Source organism: Dicentrarchus labrax, unplaced genomic scaffold (assembly GCF_905237075.1).
Source record: "Dicentrarchus labrax unplaced genomic scaffold, dlabrax2021, whole genome shotgun sequence".
Classification (NCBI taxonomy): domain Eukaryota; kingdom Metazoa; phylum Chordata; class Actinopteri; family Moronidae; genus Dicentrarchus; species Dicentrarchus labrax.
In genome coordinates, this window is record NW_026136719.1 from 28,302,937 (window position 1) to 28,323,514 (window position 20,578).

The 20,578-nt window shown below is 39.2% G+C and overlaps 1 protein-coding gene across 3 annotated transcripts in view; it reads right to left on the bottom strand.

Annotated features, from left to right (window-relative positions):
• Positions 1–20,578, bottom strand: part of ntrk3b (neurotrophic tyrosine kinase, receptor, type 3b) — a 173,967-nt gene that overhangs the window by 136,668 nt on the left and 16,721 nt on the right. For all 3 annotated transcript variants that reach the window (XM_051379933.1, XM_051379932.1, XM_051379930.1), the window contains exons 2-3: positions 5,765–5,839; positions 1,877–1,948 (exon numbers count right to left, since the gene is read on the bottom strand). In XM_051379933.1, the coding sequence (XP_051235893.1) occupies positions 1,877–1,948; positions 5,765–5,839 (147 nt within the window). The remainder of the gene's footprint in view (positions 1–1,876; positions 1,949–5,764; positions 5,840–20,578) is intronic.

Genomic DNA, 20,578 nt, shown 5'->3' on the forward strand with positions numbered 1-20,578 from the left:
GGGCTATAAAAGAAATAAACCACCATCCAAACTCTTTAGAGTATCACTCTCACTATAGCCCCATGCACACTGCTTCAACATGCTGAGACATCCAAAGTTTGACAGGCCTGCTGTGCCTACAGTTGAAATGTTTGCTATGATAAGTTATGTAACGCATGTACATACAAAATAATGCATGATATATGTATTAAAACACAGAGAGGAAGAATATTAATTGAAACGAGAGTGTAACAGGGATGAATGTTAATTACGGTTATAAGGTTTACAGCACATGGGATCAATGATGTCTTTGGTGTGAGAGATTTAGCCCGTTTTTGCCTGAATATGTGATGCAAAGCTTCAATTCTCCTCACAAAGGAGCAACCAGTTGAGCGTCTGATGGCTCTGAGCAGACCTGTCTGACACAGACATCAATGAGGTCGGCCTTCTGAGGCTAAGCTTAGGCATAATAATTAATCTTCTTTGACATCATCATCCTCAGTGTCACCTAGCAACCATCCATCTGCATTAGCAAGACCACAAAAGAGGCCTGTCATGGGCTGTCTGGGGTGGGGCTTTCACTGATTACAATGCAAATGCCTCCATGTTGAAATCCACTGAAACTCACTTTCTGTTCCATTTGTACGACAGCATTTTCAGTCTGAATGTAAAGAGAAATTCTAAATATATAGTATGGGATGTTTAAAGGGAGCAGAAATTAACACTTTTCTGGAAAGATTTTATTTTTGGCTTTAGCTGTCATTGTTTGCATTATAATGTCTACTAATTGAGGGTCTGAATTTCACACTCTTATTAACTGTTACACCACAGGTGAGAACAAAGGGGGGAAAAGCATCATCACCTACTCATCCAATCTTTTCTTATATCTTATACATATACATACATTTTGGATCTACCACTGCATAGCAATTATGTATAGTAAGGGGAAAGGTGGGAGAGGTGAGAAGGTTACAATCAGTTATTTGGTTTCAGTTAGAAAATATATCTTCTGGAGAGAAAATTAAAGGGAGGGGGGATTTAAATAACTTTCATTAAATGTTGATGAGCTCGATTAGCTCTACCAATCACCTAAAGAGACAACCAATTTTCTTAAATAAGTCTACATGCATGCACACCACAGTGTGTGCACCCAGAGATGTACACACACTCTCAGTCAGCTCATATACATGATAAATTTGATAACCAGACTAGTCTTTTCTGTCTCGCTAACAGACAAGATTAAGTTCTCAAATGACAAATACTGAATTTACTTTAGCAACCACATTATAAACTACTGCTTGCTATCTCTCACTCCCACACACGCAGTGCAAGGTGCACAGATTCAAGCCTAACAGCAGTAATCCACAGAGGAAAAGAGAGACCAAACTGCCTCTCAGCTGACAACTGGAAATTGCAAATGGCAATGTGTTCAGGTAAAGACTGTGACTGAGTTCCTCACCGGGTTTAGTCCTGGAAAATTGGGGAATAACAGGCTGTCATACGGGGTGACACATCAGCCTTTGTTAAAGAAATTACCTTGTTCTTTGCCCAGCTCTCTGATGCTCGGCCTCCTGCACAAATTGTCCATTTGGAGAGTGCAGACTAAATGGAACTGCGTCTTTGGCATGTTGCTCTACCGAAGCACAAAGAGCCGGGGCAGATAGGAATCCAATTATCCAAGGCAAATAATGGATGTCTCATTTAAGATGTGCGGCAGTTGCGACAGTAATGGCAGTGCCACAATTTTCCCGAAGTCAGTCTCTATCAACTGCATCATCTTCTGCCTAACACTAACTCATGTATAGCCATATACTACAAGCTGTCAAGCATTATAGATCACAATAAATCTTCTGAAGACAAGGGAAACATGGTTGTCAAAGATAGAATATTTACTCACATGTAGCGTAGGTGTGGATTCTGAGCAAACGCTCGAGCCTGGATCACCCTCAGGTTGCAATTCATGATAGTTCTGAAATGATAAAATACAGATGAACTGTGAAGAAACCACATGAACAAAGACATTTATTTTCTTCTTAGTGTGGGCACATGCAAACCATACACACAGTGTTCTGATCATGTAACTGCATCAAGGCCATTTTCCTCATAATTCCTTATTCTGTTTGTGCCTCTTCGATCCTCATGTGGATTTTTTTCCCCTGCTTTGGTCTGTTTTGTAGAAGCCTCAGAAATGTCATTTTTTTTGTCTTTTCCAGTTTGAAATTATTTTGTCATACTGTATATAAAAAGAAAAATGGTGGTATTCACAGGAAACAATAATGTACTGCATTATGTTTCTTTACTGTGATACCTAATATGCATTTCAAGACATTTTTCAGGCCCTGCCGCAGCAGTCCACTGTAACAAATCAGAATAGTTCCTTGTCTATTACAATTATTTTAGCTTCATGTACACCCTGCGGACCTGACACTGAAATAGAAATTCACTTTGAACCACCATTCGATGAAAGATTTGTGAGCTTGTGTGTCTTTACTGTAAAGCCAGTGAAACCTCTGATTAACACATTTCCTCATTGTGTTAACTTGTAAGTGAAAAAAACTGTGAAATTAAACTAATCCTCATTTTGCTGGGGACCCTGTGGAATCCTCTCAAGGAGTCCTGGAATTCCCAGTGCCCCAGTTTGGGAAACACTGTTATGGGCTACAATGGTAATGACTTCTAATCTTGTAATCACAGATGTCTCTCTCCAAAGAAGCCATTGACATCATCAGTGAGCGCCTCATAACACAGCGTGCTGATTATATCCAGCTGTTGATGCCAATTACCTTCCAGAAGTCTGATCACGCCTCTGTGGCATTTGACTGGGATGTGGCTTTTCATCACCCAAAAGTTCCCAAAGTGGGTCTCCAAGTATCCTTGAGAAGTGTTGTGAGGCCTACGGGAACCTTCTGATGGGTTCCCCAGAAAAATTAATAAACAATAATAACTTTTATTTCACTCCCTAGAAAAGAGCCCAACAGTGTACAAGGATGACTGTTGAGCTTTGGTTATTATCCTCCCAGCAGTGATGACAACAGTAATGACAATTATGTTGCACATAATCATCTCTGTAAACAGCAGTGATTTGATGTTTGCTGCATTTAATGTGAGGTCTTAAACAAGTTTTGGAAGCCGGACATTCGACTGAAGGATTTTCTGATCTTTGTGTGATTGTTTAGTTTTCTGAACCACACAAATAACCAACTGAAAGGCCACAGCACTTCACCAAAACATTTTATTCTTATATTGTGCTTTGAAATACCTTGAAAAATCTGACACACTATCTGTCAAACTGCCTAAAAAAAAGTAGTAGTATAAAGTATATAGCCGAAATTTCAGCACATATTGTTGTAATGCACAAAAATAACAGGGATTGGTCTGGTTATACTCCATGTTTTTTTATTATCAAAATCCATCAAGAGACAAACGTGGCACTGAATTGATATTACTAACAAGTATCTCCTGTGTAGCCAAAGCATTATATCTCTATTCCCCTTATTCCGATTTTAAAACCAGAACAGACCATGAGCCACGGTGTTGCATTGTGCTAGTGCACCAAATGTGTATTAATCCTCAACTGAAAATAGTCCTAAACAAATGCACAATTTACTACTGGTAGATTAATGTTTTCAAGAAACTACAGTGGCCAGCTGTTTAAGAAAATGATTTAGCCTTGTTTAAAAATGAAAGTAAACATTTGTAACCTGTTTTTAAAGATTTAGGAGGGTTGACAATTGGCAATAAAATAAAAAAATAACAATAACATTTTAACCAGCCTTGCATTTGAAGATAACTGAATACAGTGAATACAGTAAATAGCACGAAACTATTGTGTATGTTATAAGAGATTTCTTTTAGTTAGATTGCTAATGACAGGTCTAACCAAAAGATAAGTCAGTAGTCTGCTGTTAGTGTTTAAATTGAAAATCTGTTATTTGATTAATGATAAGTAGACTCGAAAATATGAGCAGAGAAGCAACAGTAATTATTTCACACTTGTAGAAAGATGAGGGTAAACTATTGTGCTCCTCAACGAATATAATAATAAACCACTGAAGAATAAAGTTAGCGCCCTATTCTGGAGATGTACAGTACAGTTATATAACAGATTAAATTAGTCAGTGTTTATTTCAGTGAATTAAAATATCCTAGAGTAACTTCTTCTCACTCATCCCGCCATACTGCTAACAGCCCCCACAAGGTAACAGCCTTCCCTGGAAAGGCCCGACTCCTCCAGCCAGGGAGGAGCCAGTGTCCCCAGACAAGGCAGCAGGAGAGAGGCAGTGGTAATGAGAAAAATGCTAATTTAGTGGTGGAGATATTGCACTTGGCCTCCCTGATGAGGGATCAAGGGGATCAGGGGAGAGGCCAGCTCTGACTTTGGAGGGCAAAGGAGAATACGGTTCTCTGCAGAGAGAGAAAAAATTAAGAGGAAGAAGAGGTCGGGAGACAGCAACTGAGGGAGGAGTAGTGGGGCAAGAGGAATGTAAAGGATGTGGCCTCATGGTACGGGGTAGCAAAAGCAAGAAAGGAGCGTAACATTGCTTTAAGAAGTGAAAAGATGAGAATTAAAAAAAGGAAAAAAAATCACAACACAACAGCAGGGGCTCCTAATTCAATTTTCCCTGCTGCTTTTTAGCATTATTTGATCAGTGGCTTAGCAAAGCGAAGGGGATGTTCCACCGGCGTGTGACTGTCGAGAATTAAAAGCTTGTTTAAACATCAGCTTGTGTTAGGATCAGAAACACACACCCCGACTAACACCTTGTCATCTCCTCTGAGAATTAGCCTGGATTGTGTCACATTCAGAGAAGTATCGGACATTAAATCCCGATGCGGTGCTGGTGATGCAGCCACTTGTGCTCTGAGCTGAATTACTGCTCTCATCTCTGGAAGGAAATCACTGGCCGCTCTACAGTGAGCAGGTGGGCAACATGATGGAAAACAGGGATTAACAGCAGTACAGGTTCCACTGTGGTTTTCCAGACTTGCAACACAGTAGGCAGGGACATGCACATTTTGAGGGGCTGTTGTTTTAACCTGAAAAAGATAACCCTAACCCATACCCCTAACCCTGTTAACTAAGTTAAGTTTGGTTCATGTGATTGCATAATATAAGGCAATATTATTACTGACTCTCTTTAACCCAAACCGGTCAAGGCAGATGGTGCCCACCTAGAGCCGGGGTCTGCTCAAGGTTTCTGCCTGTTAAAAGGAAGTTTTTCCTTGCCACTGTTGCCAAGTGCTTGCTCGTGGTGGGACCTGTTGGGTCTCTGTAAATCATTTTATAAGGAGTACAGTCTAGACCTATTCTATTTGAAAAGTGTCTTGAGATCACCTGTTACTATACTAAAAAGAATTGACTAGTTGCGCATTATTTAGAAGCCTAGATGCATATTTTTATTCACAAGGCATCCCACTGATTCTACCATTCATCGTTAATAATTTCCACAACTTTCTAACGCTCACTAAGAGCCTTCACAAGTCATCAACAATAAGTTTGGTTGCCACGTACTTACAGATACTACAGTGTCACATGACAGGGAACATCACGCAGGCAAATAAAAGTTTGGATATTTTGTAATTATGGGCTGCTTGTATTTATGCTGCAGCAACTATACAACTTTTTTTTTTTCTCCAGTGGGGCAGCTTAGCCCAAAAAGGGCAAACGGGCTATTGGTCGGGCAACTTTAGCCTTATGCATGCCCTTGACAGTTGGACTAAAATAAAGTGCCTATCACTTGTCTCCCCTCGCTCCTCTCCAGATAACAGCAGCATCAACACTCACAGTCTCTGTAGTCCAGTGTAGAGCTCCATATCGACGTCTCTCAGAGTCTGCAACCCTGTCCAGTTCTCTATGTGTCTGTAAACAGAAAGAAAGAGAATGGTAAATAAGAGGTTCTTGTTCATCCGAGGAGAAAGGAAAACAAACCAGGAGATATGACGGGAGAAAACTTTTTTTTTTAGTCCCAAGTTGCAAAATAACTGGCTGTGTGTAGTCAAAGTTTTTGAATCCATATTCATTTAAATTGCAATTATTGGAACAGTTCTGACAGAGCGCTCTCTGCTGCCCTCTGATAGATTTAATTGCCAAGAGGCAGCTTCTGAAGCTTAATCTATGTGAGGGGAAGTGTGAGGGGGGACCAAATAAATAGTCCAGATGACTTTACTTCTGGTAATGCTATCACTAGACTCCCAGGGGAAACTCTTTCTATGTGGTGGGATAAAAGACGTGAAGCTGGCGCCTTCAAATTAGCTTTAGGAAAAAGAGCATTTGTAAATTATTTGTTTGTTATGGTTTGGTAATGAAATAGGCAACACACATAGGGCACACCGGTTTCAATTAAGCTGGGGAAATGAGGAGATGTAGCAGAGGACATGGCAATGGCTTTATTGCTTTGTTTTGGAAAGAGAAAAATATGATTAAACGCTAAAGGGAACTTCATCCTAAATGTCAAATTTCAAATCAATGCCAACACAACAATCAGCGAGACACACCAAGGTTTTTTAAATGGCAGCATGGCAGCTGATTGGCTGTTTCCTGCAGCAAACCTGCATGTACACATATGGTTTAGACATATATAGGGACACAAAAATATATACCATCCACATACATGCACATAGAATACCAGTCTTGCAGCCAAATCCTTACATTTGAACTGCACTCACATTTCATCTTCATCTTTCAGTATGAGTTCTGGGATCAGATAACACTTTGTATTTTGAGGTAACAGCAGGAAAATAACCTTCTTGCAATTGGTTTTGGCAAAACTTGTGCTCCTGTAGCATATCTTTTGGCTCTTGTGCATCTGGTGTACAATGATGAGGCAGCATCTGAGACATTCTGTTTATTTGAGCGCAGCGCTCTGGGGTGCATCACCTGCTTTGGTGGAGGGGAGGATTCAGGTCTGTAACCAGCACTGGTTGAATCCTACCGAGCATTACTTTATTGTTGGCTACTGGGTTGCCAATTCTTTCATGGAGGCTGGCAGGTGGGAGCAGTTAACAGTAAGACTGATGCTTTTTCAGGATGTTTTCCCAATAAATGAATTCTGGCTACATCCAGAATAACAGCAATTCTGATCATAATGTGAGCAGAGATCTGAAAAAAAAAGAATCTGATTTGTGCAGGTGTAGCGGTGACTGAGGTTGTTTTTCTTACACTGGCTTTGTAGTTCAAACCATATTCAGCTGTCCACCTACGCATGTCTGCTTTCATACTAGTTTACCACTATTCTGATCAGCATTCACTTGCATGATCATATTGCCAAACAACATAGCCTGTTTACTGCTGTTTCCAGGAAACAACGTTGCCACCAATTTAAGTCCCATTTACACATTTAAACTTGTCATTTCAAGTGTCTCATATCTGCATATATATATCCTAACCAAATAAAAATCAATGGCAGCTCTACTACAGTCCAGAAGGTGGTGGTAAGAAGCTGTCTGGTAACTGCAAAAAATGCCAGAAGAAGCATAACTTGAGCACTTTAGTCGTTTAGTCACAGCAATTGTCAATTAGCAATAGCAGCTAGCTAGCTGACCACTACCCATAAATGAACACAAACATGGATGATTTGCTTTTATGAAGTAGGAACGAGGCTCTCTTTCATATTGCTCTCTCAAGCAAACAGCTCATTCCATGGTCAAACTGATCAGAGATCAGATGATTTACAGCAGCTCGGTGCCACTTCTGTGAGATTGAATGTTCGAAATTACTCCAGCCGTTTTTTCCTGTCATTTTAATGAGACAAGGAGAAGAGCTAATTTCAGTGTCACTGATTATCACGCGTGGCAGACCGTGTAGAGGCTACTTTCACAGTAAAGCTGGATGCATTTACACATTTTCAGCATCTAGCTAGAATGTGTCTACAATCAGATTTTTGTTTTTGTTTTTGTGTGAAAGCATTATAAAATGCGTGTCAGCTGCTTCATGCCGACAGAGTAACATGGCTGATGTTGAGATTAATGTTGAACTGAAGGCAGCTGATTCTAAAGGCATTGAGCTGAGTCATTAATGTGACCTGCAAGCAGACATGACGGATTCCCCTCACAAGGCTTTGCTTATTCACAGGCCCGCTGTGTTACCCCAGCGACAGGGAGAGAGGGCAGGCTCGAAGGAAATTAAATCCACACACTGGGGTCTCATGTGCTATGAGGTTGGAGTCTTCCCAAAAGAGGGGCAACGTGGCCAAGGTTATATTGAGCAAAAATTTAAAAAGTAAAAGTCCAAAATGATTTAGGTTATAGTGTTTTGACATTTTGAGCATTTCCTTGCAGACATAGAAATCTCCCAGCTGAATTTGTTAAAGACAGTTCACATAACACCTCAAGAAGAGAAGTCAACTGTAATAAATATCCAATCAATACACTTAAACTTTCACTACTCATGCCTTCAAAAATAGGTGAAGTGATAGATCAAAATAATTTTGGATCAATTCTAACAAAGTAATTGTAACCATTGGAGGTAGGAAACATTAGTTTTGAATTACAAAATGAATGACTAACAATAAAAAAAAATCTAAATGTGTTTCTGAACATGTGTTTATACTGCTCTGTAGCATATATCTTTATTATTAACATTATATTATAATTAACAGTATTATTATTTTAAAATAAATCATGTACCTGGACCAAATTCCTAATTTCCTATAGGTAAATGGAAAGTTTGTACACACGTTACACATGTAAATTAATTCAGGCTCAAATCACATAAAAGAACAAAATAACAGAAATAGCAATCACACTTAGTGGAAGACTCTGCATTTCATTCAACCAACACATTTTGGCAAACATACAGCATATACAAACACCACAATATGGCTGTACTTCAGTTATCCAATGAGGACTAAATTCAGATTTGGCCGGCCTCAAATCTCTTTAATTGAATAACTAAAAATAAAAAATAGTCTCTAATGCAAAAATCCTCAGTCAACTCGCTTGGATGGAAGCTTGTGAAATTAAACATCCAGACGGCTTGATTCTAATCCTGAGGAACTTTTCAGTCCCAGATCCTAGGACCAAAGAGCGTTAGTAAAATAGTTTTTCAATAAAGGGCAAGACAAACCTGAAAGAAAAATGAAAAAGAAATCAAACTGAAGACAGCTATGAACCACAACTTAACTACTTTTGTTACCTGAGCACCTAGTCGACTGAAGCAGTAGCAACAGCATATTCTTCCTTAAGTCACATAAATGTTTATGAATGTAGTACTATGGAAAATTGCAAAATGTGAAAAATGAAAACAAAATTACAATTATAGTTTTTCTCCAGAGTCACAAAATGATTACTAAATAAGAAACAGCTGAGCAGTTTCCTATTATATTTAGAGAGCTAATGTACACTGAACCTTGTTCAGGTCTTAGCAGTTGTTTTCAGGCTAATGTGATGTACTGAAATAGTTTGACAGTTTTATACAGTTTTTGTCCTCATTGGGAAAGTCATTTGGCAACTACAGTGATTAAATACCCAAGCTAAAATGACTGGCTTGCATTAAACGGGACATAATTTCAACAATATTGTATACCATATTAAGATACTTTTGCAATATTGTGATGTGAAAAAAAAGAATCATCATCATTTATGTGAGCACAAAATGTTTTCATTTGCAACACTCCTTTATACTCTGTGATATAATTTAGCACGTTCTGCATTTTCATCAAGCTGCTGTCAACAAACAGCACAGAGGAACCAGGCAACACCTCCCTGCGGACCTGAGCACGTTGTCTGCTCAAAACCTCTGATTGTCCGCGGCACATTGAATATGCATGTGGATTAGACTGCTGTGAAAAGATGGATATGAATAACAAAGATGCTATGATAATACAGGAGCATTCAATCTCTGTCCTGTTATTCCCGCATCCTTGGAGGATGCACAAATAAAATGGTACAAAAATAAAATCAACATTACTCGAAAAGTAATGGTGATGCTAACATTTCAAGTTTCAGGCATTCAAGTAGGAACTCTCGTCCAGACTTACAATGAGTCAGACAGTACAATAATATTAAATCGCCACTTTGTCAAAATTAATATTACACAGAAGAAAGGAGATTTGAGCAAAGGAAATAAAAGGGGGTGTGAGTTTCTTGACAAGATGATTAGAATGAAAGTCTGGCTCACTTATTTCTGTCTCTTCTCTATTATCTGTCTTATTTGTTCTCTGTACAGTATTTTATAACAATCCTGTTTTCTTAAAGAGCTTTCTAAATAAATTTGCCATTGCATGACTTGATGAATACCCGATAAGCACAAAGGAAATGAGCAGGATGCTATTGGAACAAATTGTTCAGGCAGATCTACCAGCAAGCCTATGAAATTACAACCACCTCCCATCTGCTTTAGAAAATGGCCTCCAACAAAGTACAATCTGAACTGGGTGGCAGGGTGGTCTGGTGCTTGAGGAGAACACCCTGGAACCAAACAGTAACAGATTCGATCCCAGCAACAGCCATCTGTTGTGTTGCAGTGGCCCAGGGCTACACACTCAACCCCTACCTGCTATCTTGTTCAGGGCTTCTGTGAATATGCTGTTTCTTAATAGGTGAACACAACAAGTAACAGCACAAGGTTGAAAAAACAAGAAGGATACAATTTATGAACATCACAAACTGGATAGCTCCGCATTAAAAGCCAACGAGACGTTCTCTGCTCTCCTATAGCAACTGCTGTGTTGTATGGAAGTTTATTAATGACAAAACTATTGAGCAGAAGAAGAATATTGGAGGACTTTTCTTACTACTGTCTATGTGCATTCTCTCACTTTTAACACCAGTGTTGGAAATTATAAAGTAATACGTTACTGTAATTTCACTACTTTTGGTCACTAGTATTGTAATGTAAAGTTCCTTTATCTAGTAACTTATTACTTTTAGATGCAGTAATTGCTAAAGTTAGTCAATTACTTTTGAGAGAGGTAACTAGTAACTGTAACTAATTATGTATATTCAAATTTTTTCTTTCATTTCTTTACTTGCCCAATACTTGGTTTACACCAACAAAAAGAAATGCAAACCGCGTTGGAATTGACACAGAATTGAAGTTAGTTAGTTAAGTTAGTGGTTAGACCCCGCCTTCTACATAATGCCAGACTGTGGATCCATCAGCTTTTTTATTGTGCAAGTGCACCTAGGGGCAGCAGAACAATCTGTAAACACAACACTGACCTATTAACACCCTTTAAATTTGATATGGTGAACTTTTTAGTTGCCTATACACACATCCAGCAAACATAGAGCAACATTAGCATTCATATGGAGACATGTATCTGGCCACTCAATGAATGTAAATCCAATATTTGCTCTTCTTTACGCTCTGATTAGGCCTCCACCATCTCCAATGTTCCACTATGTTCACCAGCTAGAGGCTAACTTTATCTACTATTTGGTGCTGGATAGTTATAGCGTTTTTGCTGAAAATAGCTACAAACAAGGTTGATGGGAGTGGTAAGACTAAACCAAAACAGTAAAGTTGTCAGCCTTAAAGCCAAAACAATGAGCTGAAAGATGCTCAAAACACTTTGTAGAGATGAGGGGAACTGCAAAGTCAGGTGATAATTCAGTTCACATAACACATAGCCATTTAACCCATAGTTAATAAAATATGGATCACTGCAGCTTTAAATCTACATTGAATACACATAGAGGTTTTGTCACTGAAGAGCTTCTGTATTTTAGGAGACCTTTAGCTAGGCACTTGTCAACTTTACTCCAAATCAGGAGAGCACAGCATTTGTGGGAAGATAAACCAATAAGACTCCTGTCTGTCTTTGTAATAAGATTGGAAACATTAACTATTAACTAGTGAATCATGCATGTAACATGAAGACGTGTGTGACCATGATATGATTTTGCTACACTACCACTAAACCAATCCCTCTGCTGAAATGTGTGATAATATAAGAACAAGATACATGAGGCTCCCAGTAGCACAAACACCAAATATCTTCTGTTTCTTGGTAATCTCCTCTGATTCCGCCCATTGTTTCCAATACTGCTGTCTGTCTGTGATTTACGACTTTGTTGGGATGATCTACAATGCTCGCGCCACCGCCGTAATGGGACAATGTTTAATAAAATAGAATGTCTCTGGTGTGTTCCTGGGATATTGATCTACATTCTGCCTCCCTCCCTGTTTTCATAGAGGCAGACCAGCTCTTCTACAGCCCAAACACTTTAGAGTGGTGAAGTAGCACTCCTCTAGATTAAAGCGCACGCATAACATCAATCAGATAACCTGTTTTTCTTTGTGTTTTTTTTATGCTAGACTCATAAGTGTTTGCAAGCTGCATTGTTAAGATGGGGCCAGGAGATGCATGAAAAGGACACAGAGGAAGTAACGATGATGAAAAACAGAAGAAAGGAAGCTTCCCTCAGCATTACTGCAACTGGTAGGCTGGAAAAAAGTCATCCTCCAAACCAATCATGAGGGACATTTGGCATTCAAAACGTATAAATGGGACTGGAGCAATACTATCGCTACGGTTTCACTCACTGGGACAAACCCACGCCGGTTACCTCTATGCAAATGCAATCACACGCACAGGCAGACAGACGTACCAGCTTCCTTCCTAATGTATGAGCCTATGAAATTACATCCGCCTTCCATCTGTTGTTCAGAATCTGATTTATAAAATGGCCTCCACAGCAGTGTTAATATACAAAGCCAACTGGTGTGTAAGGTGTACTTTTTGTAACCTTTTTCTCTCCAGAGAGGGTTGTTAGAGCCCCACCCTGCTTCACATTCACACAGTTGCAGACACTGATGGACAGTAAGAAGCTTCACCGGAAGAGCTGGGTGTGAAGTGCCTTGCTAGTGCACTCAAACAGCAGGCTTTGTGCATCGGAAAGTCGAAGTGGGGAATCTATAACTCGCTTTCCTCTCTTATTTCATCCCTGTGTCAGTCACAAGACATAAAATGAGAGTGCATGCCCAGTGAGTCTTCCTTTAATAAATAAAGGTTAAAATTAAAAAATGATTCAGGGTTCATATTGGCAGACAGGAACATCATGGAAACAAATGGGCCCACTGCTCTTCTCCACTGCACTTTTACTAGAAAAATATGAAAACCAGGCAAATTGTGACAATTTGTCTCAATTACATTAACAGCAGAGACTGTGAGCTGGAGAATATGATATCGATATAAAAGTGACAGGCAAAATTGACCAAATTACAGCTATATTAAAAATGATTCCCCTGCATAGAAACGATGGATTCAGCAGTAAGGATAAAGCCCAATTTTTCCAGCAACTGCATCTGAAAATCCATGGGGACAGACAAATGGGGGGAAAGAGAGAGCAGTCTAACAGTTCAGTACAAAGCAAAAATGAAAAAATAGCAGGAAGGAAAATTTCAATTGATTGCTTTAGTTATCAGAGGTTTCCCAGGGACTGATCCTCTAGGGAAGGGATGGCCTGAATTATGGACCGATCAGCCAAACAGTTTCTTCTACTAAATGCTGGTCTCAGTGGACATGACCATTATTTTGGCCTTTTTAAAGAGCACTACAAAGACTGTTTTACTCCATATCTATCACAGTATAAGGCCTACCTACACACAAGTGCATACCTGTCAATAATAATCACACTGAGAACTGTTTTTAGAAAGAGAATGCTGTAGCTTTTCATTTTCCATATCTATTGATAACATTCTGCACTTTAAGCCCTTAATGTTCAACATTGTTCAAATTAAAACTCTATTCCTTCTGTCTCTATTCTCTCTATTCTGTCTCTAATAAAATCAGTATAAAAGAGGGTCATATGCCGTTCCTGGCATACCCTATTCTTAGAGAATATTATTCTCCCTGGTTATTAACCCAAGTTGTTCAGCCCAAAGAAACACACACACAGCCTCACAATGTTTGATCATTCGTTTTGTTACAGTAAGAGGGTTTTGCATACAAGACACTACCATAGCCTTTGGGCTATTGTAGCAGCCTGTAGTGTGTGTGTGTGTGTGTGTATGTGCATGTGTATGTGTATGTGTATGTGTATGTGTATGTGCGTGTGTGTGTGTGTGTGTGTGTGTGTGTGTGTGTGTGTGTGTGTGTGTGTGTGTGTGTGTGTGTGTGAATGTGTGTGTGGTCAGGCAAGTATTGAGATTCATTTTCAGAAATCAGCATCAGCTTAACAATTGCATCTACTCTATTGTGTGAAAATAATGAACTGTGAAACCCTGATACTTAATCATTTATATTAGAGACTCTTGTGATTCATTGATTTCATTCTGTCTCTAAAACTAAACTCTAAGTGTAGCTCTGTACACAGAGAAAATAACTGTCAGCCAGTTTGCCATTCACTTCACTTCTTGTATGTGTGAGAGCTGTGCTGTTCTGAAGCCATGCCAGAGCCATCAGCTCAGAGTGTTTTAACGCTGCTAATATTCCCAGCCAGGACGACGTCCCATGGCTGCCCCCAGACTGTTCTGTGTCACTGGTTTGCCGATCCAGCCCTGGGTGGAAAACTACCTAAGCCTCTGAGTGTCACTGTTCGCTACAGGCTCAGCCAATCCGCAGCAGAGATTTGGCAGGGCTAAACATCGTGGGAGCATTGGTCCGTGCTCTGAAAGGTATCAACACTTCGCACATGACTAAGCTCAAGCGTTTCTGCCCAAAATGAAAATGACTATAATTAGTGTGCCATTTTGCCAAGTGTCATCAGGCTATGATCCTCTCCGGATTCAGCTCCATACTGGAGTTAGTCAGCAGTAGCTCAGAAGCCGATGGATCTGCACATCAACGAATGCCACTTTCAACACTGTACACCTCCATCTGCACGGGATAATAAGCAGAGTAGATCAACACTGTCAACCCACAGTTATCATTACACCATTAAATGCTCTGAATCTTAAATACAGGCCATTTTTAAAGTGCAGTAGTGCCCTGTAAGTGCCACAGTCATGAATTCAAAACATTTAGAGAAGTCAGTCTGCTTTGTTTTCATGGCAACCAAGAACTTAAAGCAGCAATAATTGATGTTTGAGCCACTTGGGGGCAGCAGAACAAGCTGTACACAACACAACATTGAAAAGGTATCACTAAAGCTGTTATGGCAAACGTGTTAGCATGTCTATATAAACACACTGAGCAACATTAGCATTCATTCAGTGTCACGCTCCTGGCCGTCTGGTAGTGTAAGTCTGATACTCTACTTTTAGCTCTGTTTGGTCTACACCAACTCCTAAGGGAAATATCTTGCTCTCTAGCAGCTAAATGCTCCACTATGTGCTCCTGCTAAATGGCTAGATGCTGAGCAGGTAATGTTTATCAAAGGTTTCTTGCTGAAAACAGCTTCCTACTGTACCTAAAATATAAAGAGGAAATAGCAAAGTTGTGAGCAATAAAACCAGTGAGTTAATACTCAGATGATAGAGCGGAGGGAAACTGCAGAGCTGGGTAACAATTCTCTGTGGGTTTTGTCACAAGCAACTCCTCGTATGTATTCACTGAAACACTGTTAATATGAAAAAATTGATTCAGTTCAGCTAATCAATAAGTCAACAACAATTTCTTGAAATGTTAATGGACAAACCCTGCTGTTAAGCGGTTCATTCAGCTTTCAGAAAGTAGATACGCAATTTTGGAATTGATGGGGGAAATTTCACAGCAGAGTTTTGGAAAGAGTCAAAACTGGATTCTAAATAAAAAAATGTGTAGATTTCAGGGACTGTCAGAATCATAGATGAAACAACTCCGCAGCACACCTCTTCTTTTGTTGTTGTTTACATCTGTTAGACAGAAAAGGGAAACTTGAAATAATGAAATCATTAATAAATTAACAAAACACTGACAAAAACAAGAGAGGAGAAAATATAAAATATAAAATCTAAGGGGAGACAGAAAATTATTTTAAACATCCAAAAAAATCACAATGATCCTAATCACAGGTATATTTTATTAGATTTCAAGCTTATTGCCCATTAGAAACTAGATGATAGAGGGCAGATCCGCCCAGTCACGACCACAACAAAACCTTAGCATGATTCACAAGGCTTTCTGCTGCTGTCAGCAGTTATACCTAAACTCTTCTTAGAGCTCCACTGTCCTGCTGAGCATGATAATGTTTAATCAAATAAGTGATCGTATAGCACTGGATGTCTGCCAGAACTGCCATACCGCATGCAAATGTGGGAGACCTTAAGCACAGAGATATACAGTGTACTTAAAATACATCCCATCTGGAGACATGCATAATCATTGGAGTGATCTTCTGCACACTGTAGAGACAATCTTCAAACGTCAGAATATAAAAGCATAGTATATGTGGCTATATTTCTGATTACATGGAAGGCATTGTAAGGTTGGGAAAGGTAGGACAGGGCAGGAAAGGACAAGGTAGAAGAGGGTTAGGTAGGATAAGATAGGAAGAACAGGATAGAGGATATAGGTTTGAGTAGGAAATTACAGGATATGATATAATAGGCTACAGGATAGGCTGGGTAGGATAGCATTAAAGAGGAGGTAGACTAGAATGTAGCATAGGATTGAAAAGGAAAGGATAGGATAGGATATGAAATATAGGACAGGACAGGATATAGGATAGGCTGGGAAAGATGAGCATAATGGGTATAATAGGCTATAGGATGGGATCCTATCCTAATATGGGATAGGAAAGTAAAGGGTATAGGATAGGATGGGAGATTATAGGGGATATAATATATGCTAGGATATAATATTTGAAGGCACAGATGAGAATATTTGATAAAATAGGCCATAAAATGGGATTCTAGGAAACTATAGGAGATAAGGTAGGATAGGATATAGGATAGGATATAAGATTAGATAGGACAGATTAAAATAAGGGATAGAATTAGCTTTGGATGGGAAAGGAAATATTAGGATTAGGATACAATTAAATAGGATAGGATATAGGAATATGATACAAAAAAATGACTGGACTGGACAGGACAGACCATGAAAGACACGGACAGGATGGGACAGGACAGGTTTCAAATGCCATAAAGCTTAATAATGAGAGACAGTTCCTTATGGTGTTAGTCATGGGATCTGCCACTGTAACATGATCCTTAACAATTTAAATTACCCCCTGCAGATTTCCAACGAGCACCAACTGTCCTCCAAAACTGTCTCCTCTTTATGATTCACCCACTTATCCACACTCCATCTTTATGTTAACAAGACACCACATTCTGCATTCGAACCACCTTCCTGATGAAGTGGCTTTGACAAACAATCCCCCCAATTATCTAATCTTTGATGTCAAAACCATTCGTTACTACAATGTAGAGAGTAAAAGGAGATGCTAAATGTCTAACACTGCAAGGAGGCAGAAAGTTAGAGGTGGAGAGAAAGATTTGGAGTAGAGAGAGACATATTGTGCAGTGAGCTGAATTTAAGGGGCTTTGATTACAGATTATGATGCCATCTGTTGTGAATGGTGGTCATACTGTACATGACAGGCAGCATATTTGATATGGGATGCATGCACCTCCTGCTGCTGCTCCTGTTCATCTCAGGCTACGCTGAATAAAGACACCTCCCTGAAGGCCAGTGGTCTACAGTGGGATAAGTCAAGTCCTGGCAGAGACCACGGTGCTCGGCTTACAGCATGAGGAGTGGATTAAATGTTCTGCGCACGTCCTTCATGGAGCTAGTCTCCTCCAATTTCAGGATATGATAAATCTGCAGCTGAGGGGCATCTCTCCTGGAGAATTCAATTAGGTAAGAAAAGAGAAGAGGATCACAGTGATATTAGAGAGCTGATCGGAGAGCTCCTCAGCCCTCCCAGTAATGAACCGCTCCGTTCCTCCACCGTGACTAGATTGATTTGACTAGCCGAGCTCAGAGTTCATCCTCTTTTTAAAGTCACTCTCAAAAGGCTTGGTGTCATTGTGAAGGGGAGAAGTTTGAAATTTACTGGATTGAAATATGAGTGACAGTTTGGATTGATGGCCGGGGAGTGAAGTGCCTGTATGCTCCAGACGCCTGCCAACATGTTGAGATAACCTTTAAGGAATTTTGTGGTCTTTTCAAACCTGGCAAGACTTGACGGATCCTTTGTAGTCCACCCCGATCGATAATTCTGCTCTGTAATTACTTCACATCTCGATTATCAGTTAAATGTACCCTGAACGGCCTGTCTCTGATTTCTGTCTGCAAATAGAATTTATTGAATGCAAGACGACCATGTAAATTGCTTCTAAGTAAACATTTGGATAAAGTGAAACTACTTTTTGAGATCTTGTGTCTACCCAGCTCTCAGAAATGTATGCATATTATAGTTATTTCATAATGTATACAATCTGCTCCACATTCTTCATCTAAAGTTAAGACCAGTGCACAGTCCTGAAATTGAGTCTCAAGGATGTACCTAATCGTGTGGGTATAAATAAGATAATTAGCTTTAATAGCGTCTGATAAGAATCTCTTTAATACGATTACGTGACAAAGGCACGACTATTATCACAATTATGAAAGGGAGAAATTACCTGGGTTAAATGTGTCTATCTTTAACACTTCTGATGTTTATCTCCACCATTGGTTCTGGATTTCAATCGGTGTGTACCACAGAGCATTTCAGAGTTGGCAAAATTGCATCATCATCAGAATTAGGTTGAATGTCTTACATGCGCTCACAGCCAAAAAGTTCAACAAACAACAATTAAAATTAAGTATGATTTGGAGGTCTACAATCTTAACCATTCATTTTTAATGCATGAGCGAGTCCCATTTTGATACAAGTTCCGGACATTTGGGGAATTAAAGGTCCAGTGTGTAACATTTAGGAGTATCTATTGGCAGAAATGGATAACAATATTCATAGCTATGTTTTTATTAGTGTATAATGACCTAAATATAGGGGTCGTAATGATTTTGTTACATTACAATGAACCTACAGTCCCCTTCCATTGAGTCGGCCATTTTGAACCGTCCTTTTTCTACAGTAGCCCCAAAGGAACAAACCAAACACTGGCTCTAGATAAGAGCAAGTTTTTTGTGCATTTCGAAGCCACCGTAGTTTCTCCTTTGTGCTTCAAAGGAGAGGGAAGTTGCGATCTGCAATTATATTGCTAGATGGCACTAAATCCAACACATTGAAACCTTTAAAAGCTATAAACAGTCATCTTCCCATCAGCTGAGGGAAAAAAAACAACCCTGTAATTACTCGGTTTAGGTTGAGATACACTCCACTGCACTCCATCACAGCATTCTTGTCAGGAAGAAGTCTGTCTCTATCTTCTAGTTTACAGTGAAAACTGACATCTAAAGATCTTTTCACTACTCTGTTCATTTTTCATATCTTTATCTGGTAGTTCTTTATCATCCATTATTCTTTATCTCCCACTGTTGTCTAGATACTCTGACCTTTGACCTCTTTATGACTGGTTGTTTGTTATGTTTGTGATCCGGGAAAATAGTGCTTGTTTTATTGTTGTTTAGCAAAAAGCACTATCAATGTGCCTAAAACCGTAAAATAGAAACATCACTCTAATTTAGAAACTTAATTGCTAAGTACTAGAATTAAGACATCCCAGTGAATTTATCATCAAATGTTTATGTTCAGTGCCTTCGTTTGCAGTTATTTGCATCCCTGAGGAGTATAACTGATTCATTAAAATATAATGATTTCCCCCCTCACTTTGTAAGAGAAACCTGAGCACAAAAATTAATTGGACTATACCTTATGCATGTCCTACAGTGTAAGTCAGATAACATTAGCACATACTTGTAGCAACAACAATAAGATGGAACAATCTAGCAGCAAACTCAAAGCTATCATTAAATGGAAATTTCAGCATTTTGATGGCACTTTTAGCATTTGACTTACAAGGTTAACAGAAGAAGAGTGGTTTATTTCCTAGATTATTTCCATCTCAAATACAATAGTAATGATTTTATTGCCAGTTTATAAGCGCAGCAATTTCTTTTAAACCTGGTGCAGTACAGCCCGCCATCCATGATTATACATTGATACACTGATGATAATAGTACTGACTGGTTGCAAGGCATTGCCATAACTGGCTAAAATGCATAAATGTGGTTAGAATCTGAATATTTATATGGATTTCAGGTGCACCACTGACAAATTTTACATCTACTGATTGGCCATCTGTTGTAACAGGAGTTTTCTGGGGATGTGGTTGACTTGTTAGGTAGTGTTTGAGCGCAATAATACAGAATGAAAAGAAAAGGAAATGCGTGATTCTGCATTGCAGTGGCTCCCACTCCAGCAAGGCATGTGTCAATACTTCACCAGTGTGACAATGATAAGACTGATTGGGTTGTGCATAAACTGTGAGTGCCTTTAGAAACAAACAAAATTATATGCATTTTAATATGAGTAATATAAATGATAATCTCCAAGTCTAACACATATTTTAATGATCTATTATTTATATATCTGTATCTTAATTCGGTGGCTTTTCCAAGAAAATAGTGATATATGTGATTGTTTGCGATTAAATCAGGAATATATTTTTGCCATGCCTAAAAGTCTCCCTGACACCCTCGGGCCACCCCTTGGATATATTTCTGTAGATCTGCCCCCTGTGACCTGCACATGACATGTGACATACTTTCCACGTATGCTGTAACTTCAAGTCATGAGATGTGGAATCATCATGTCAACAACATAATTCGCAGGAATA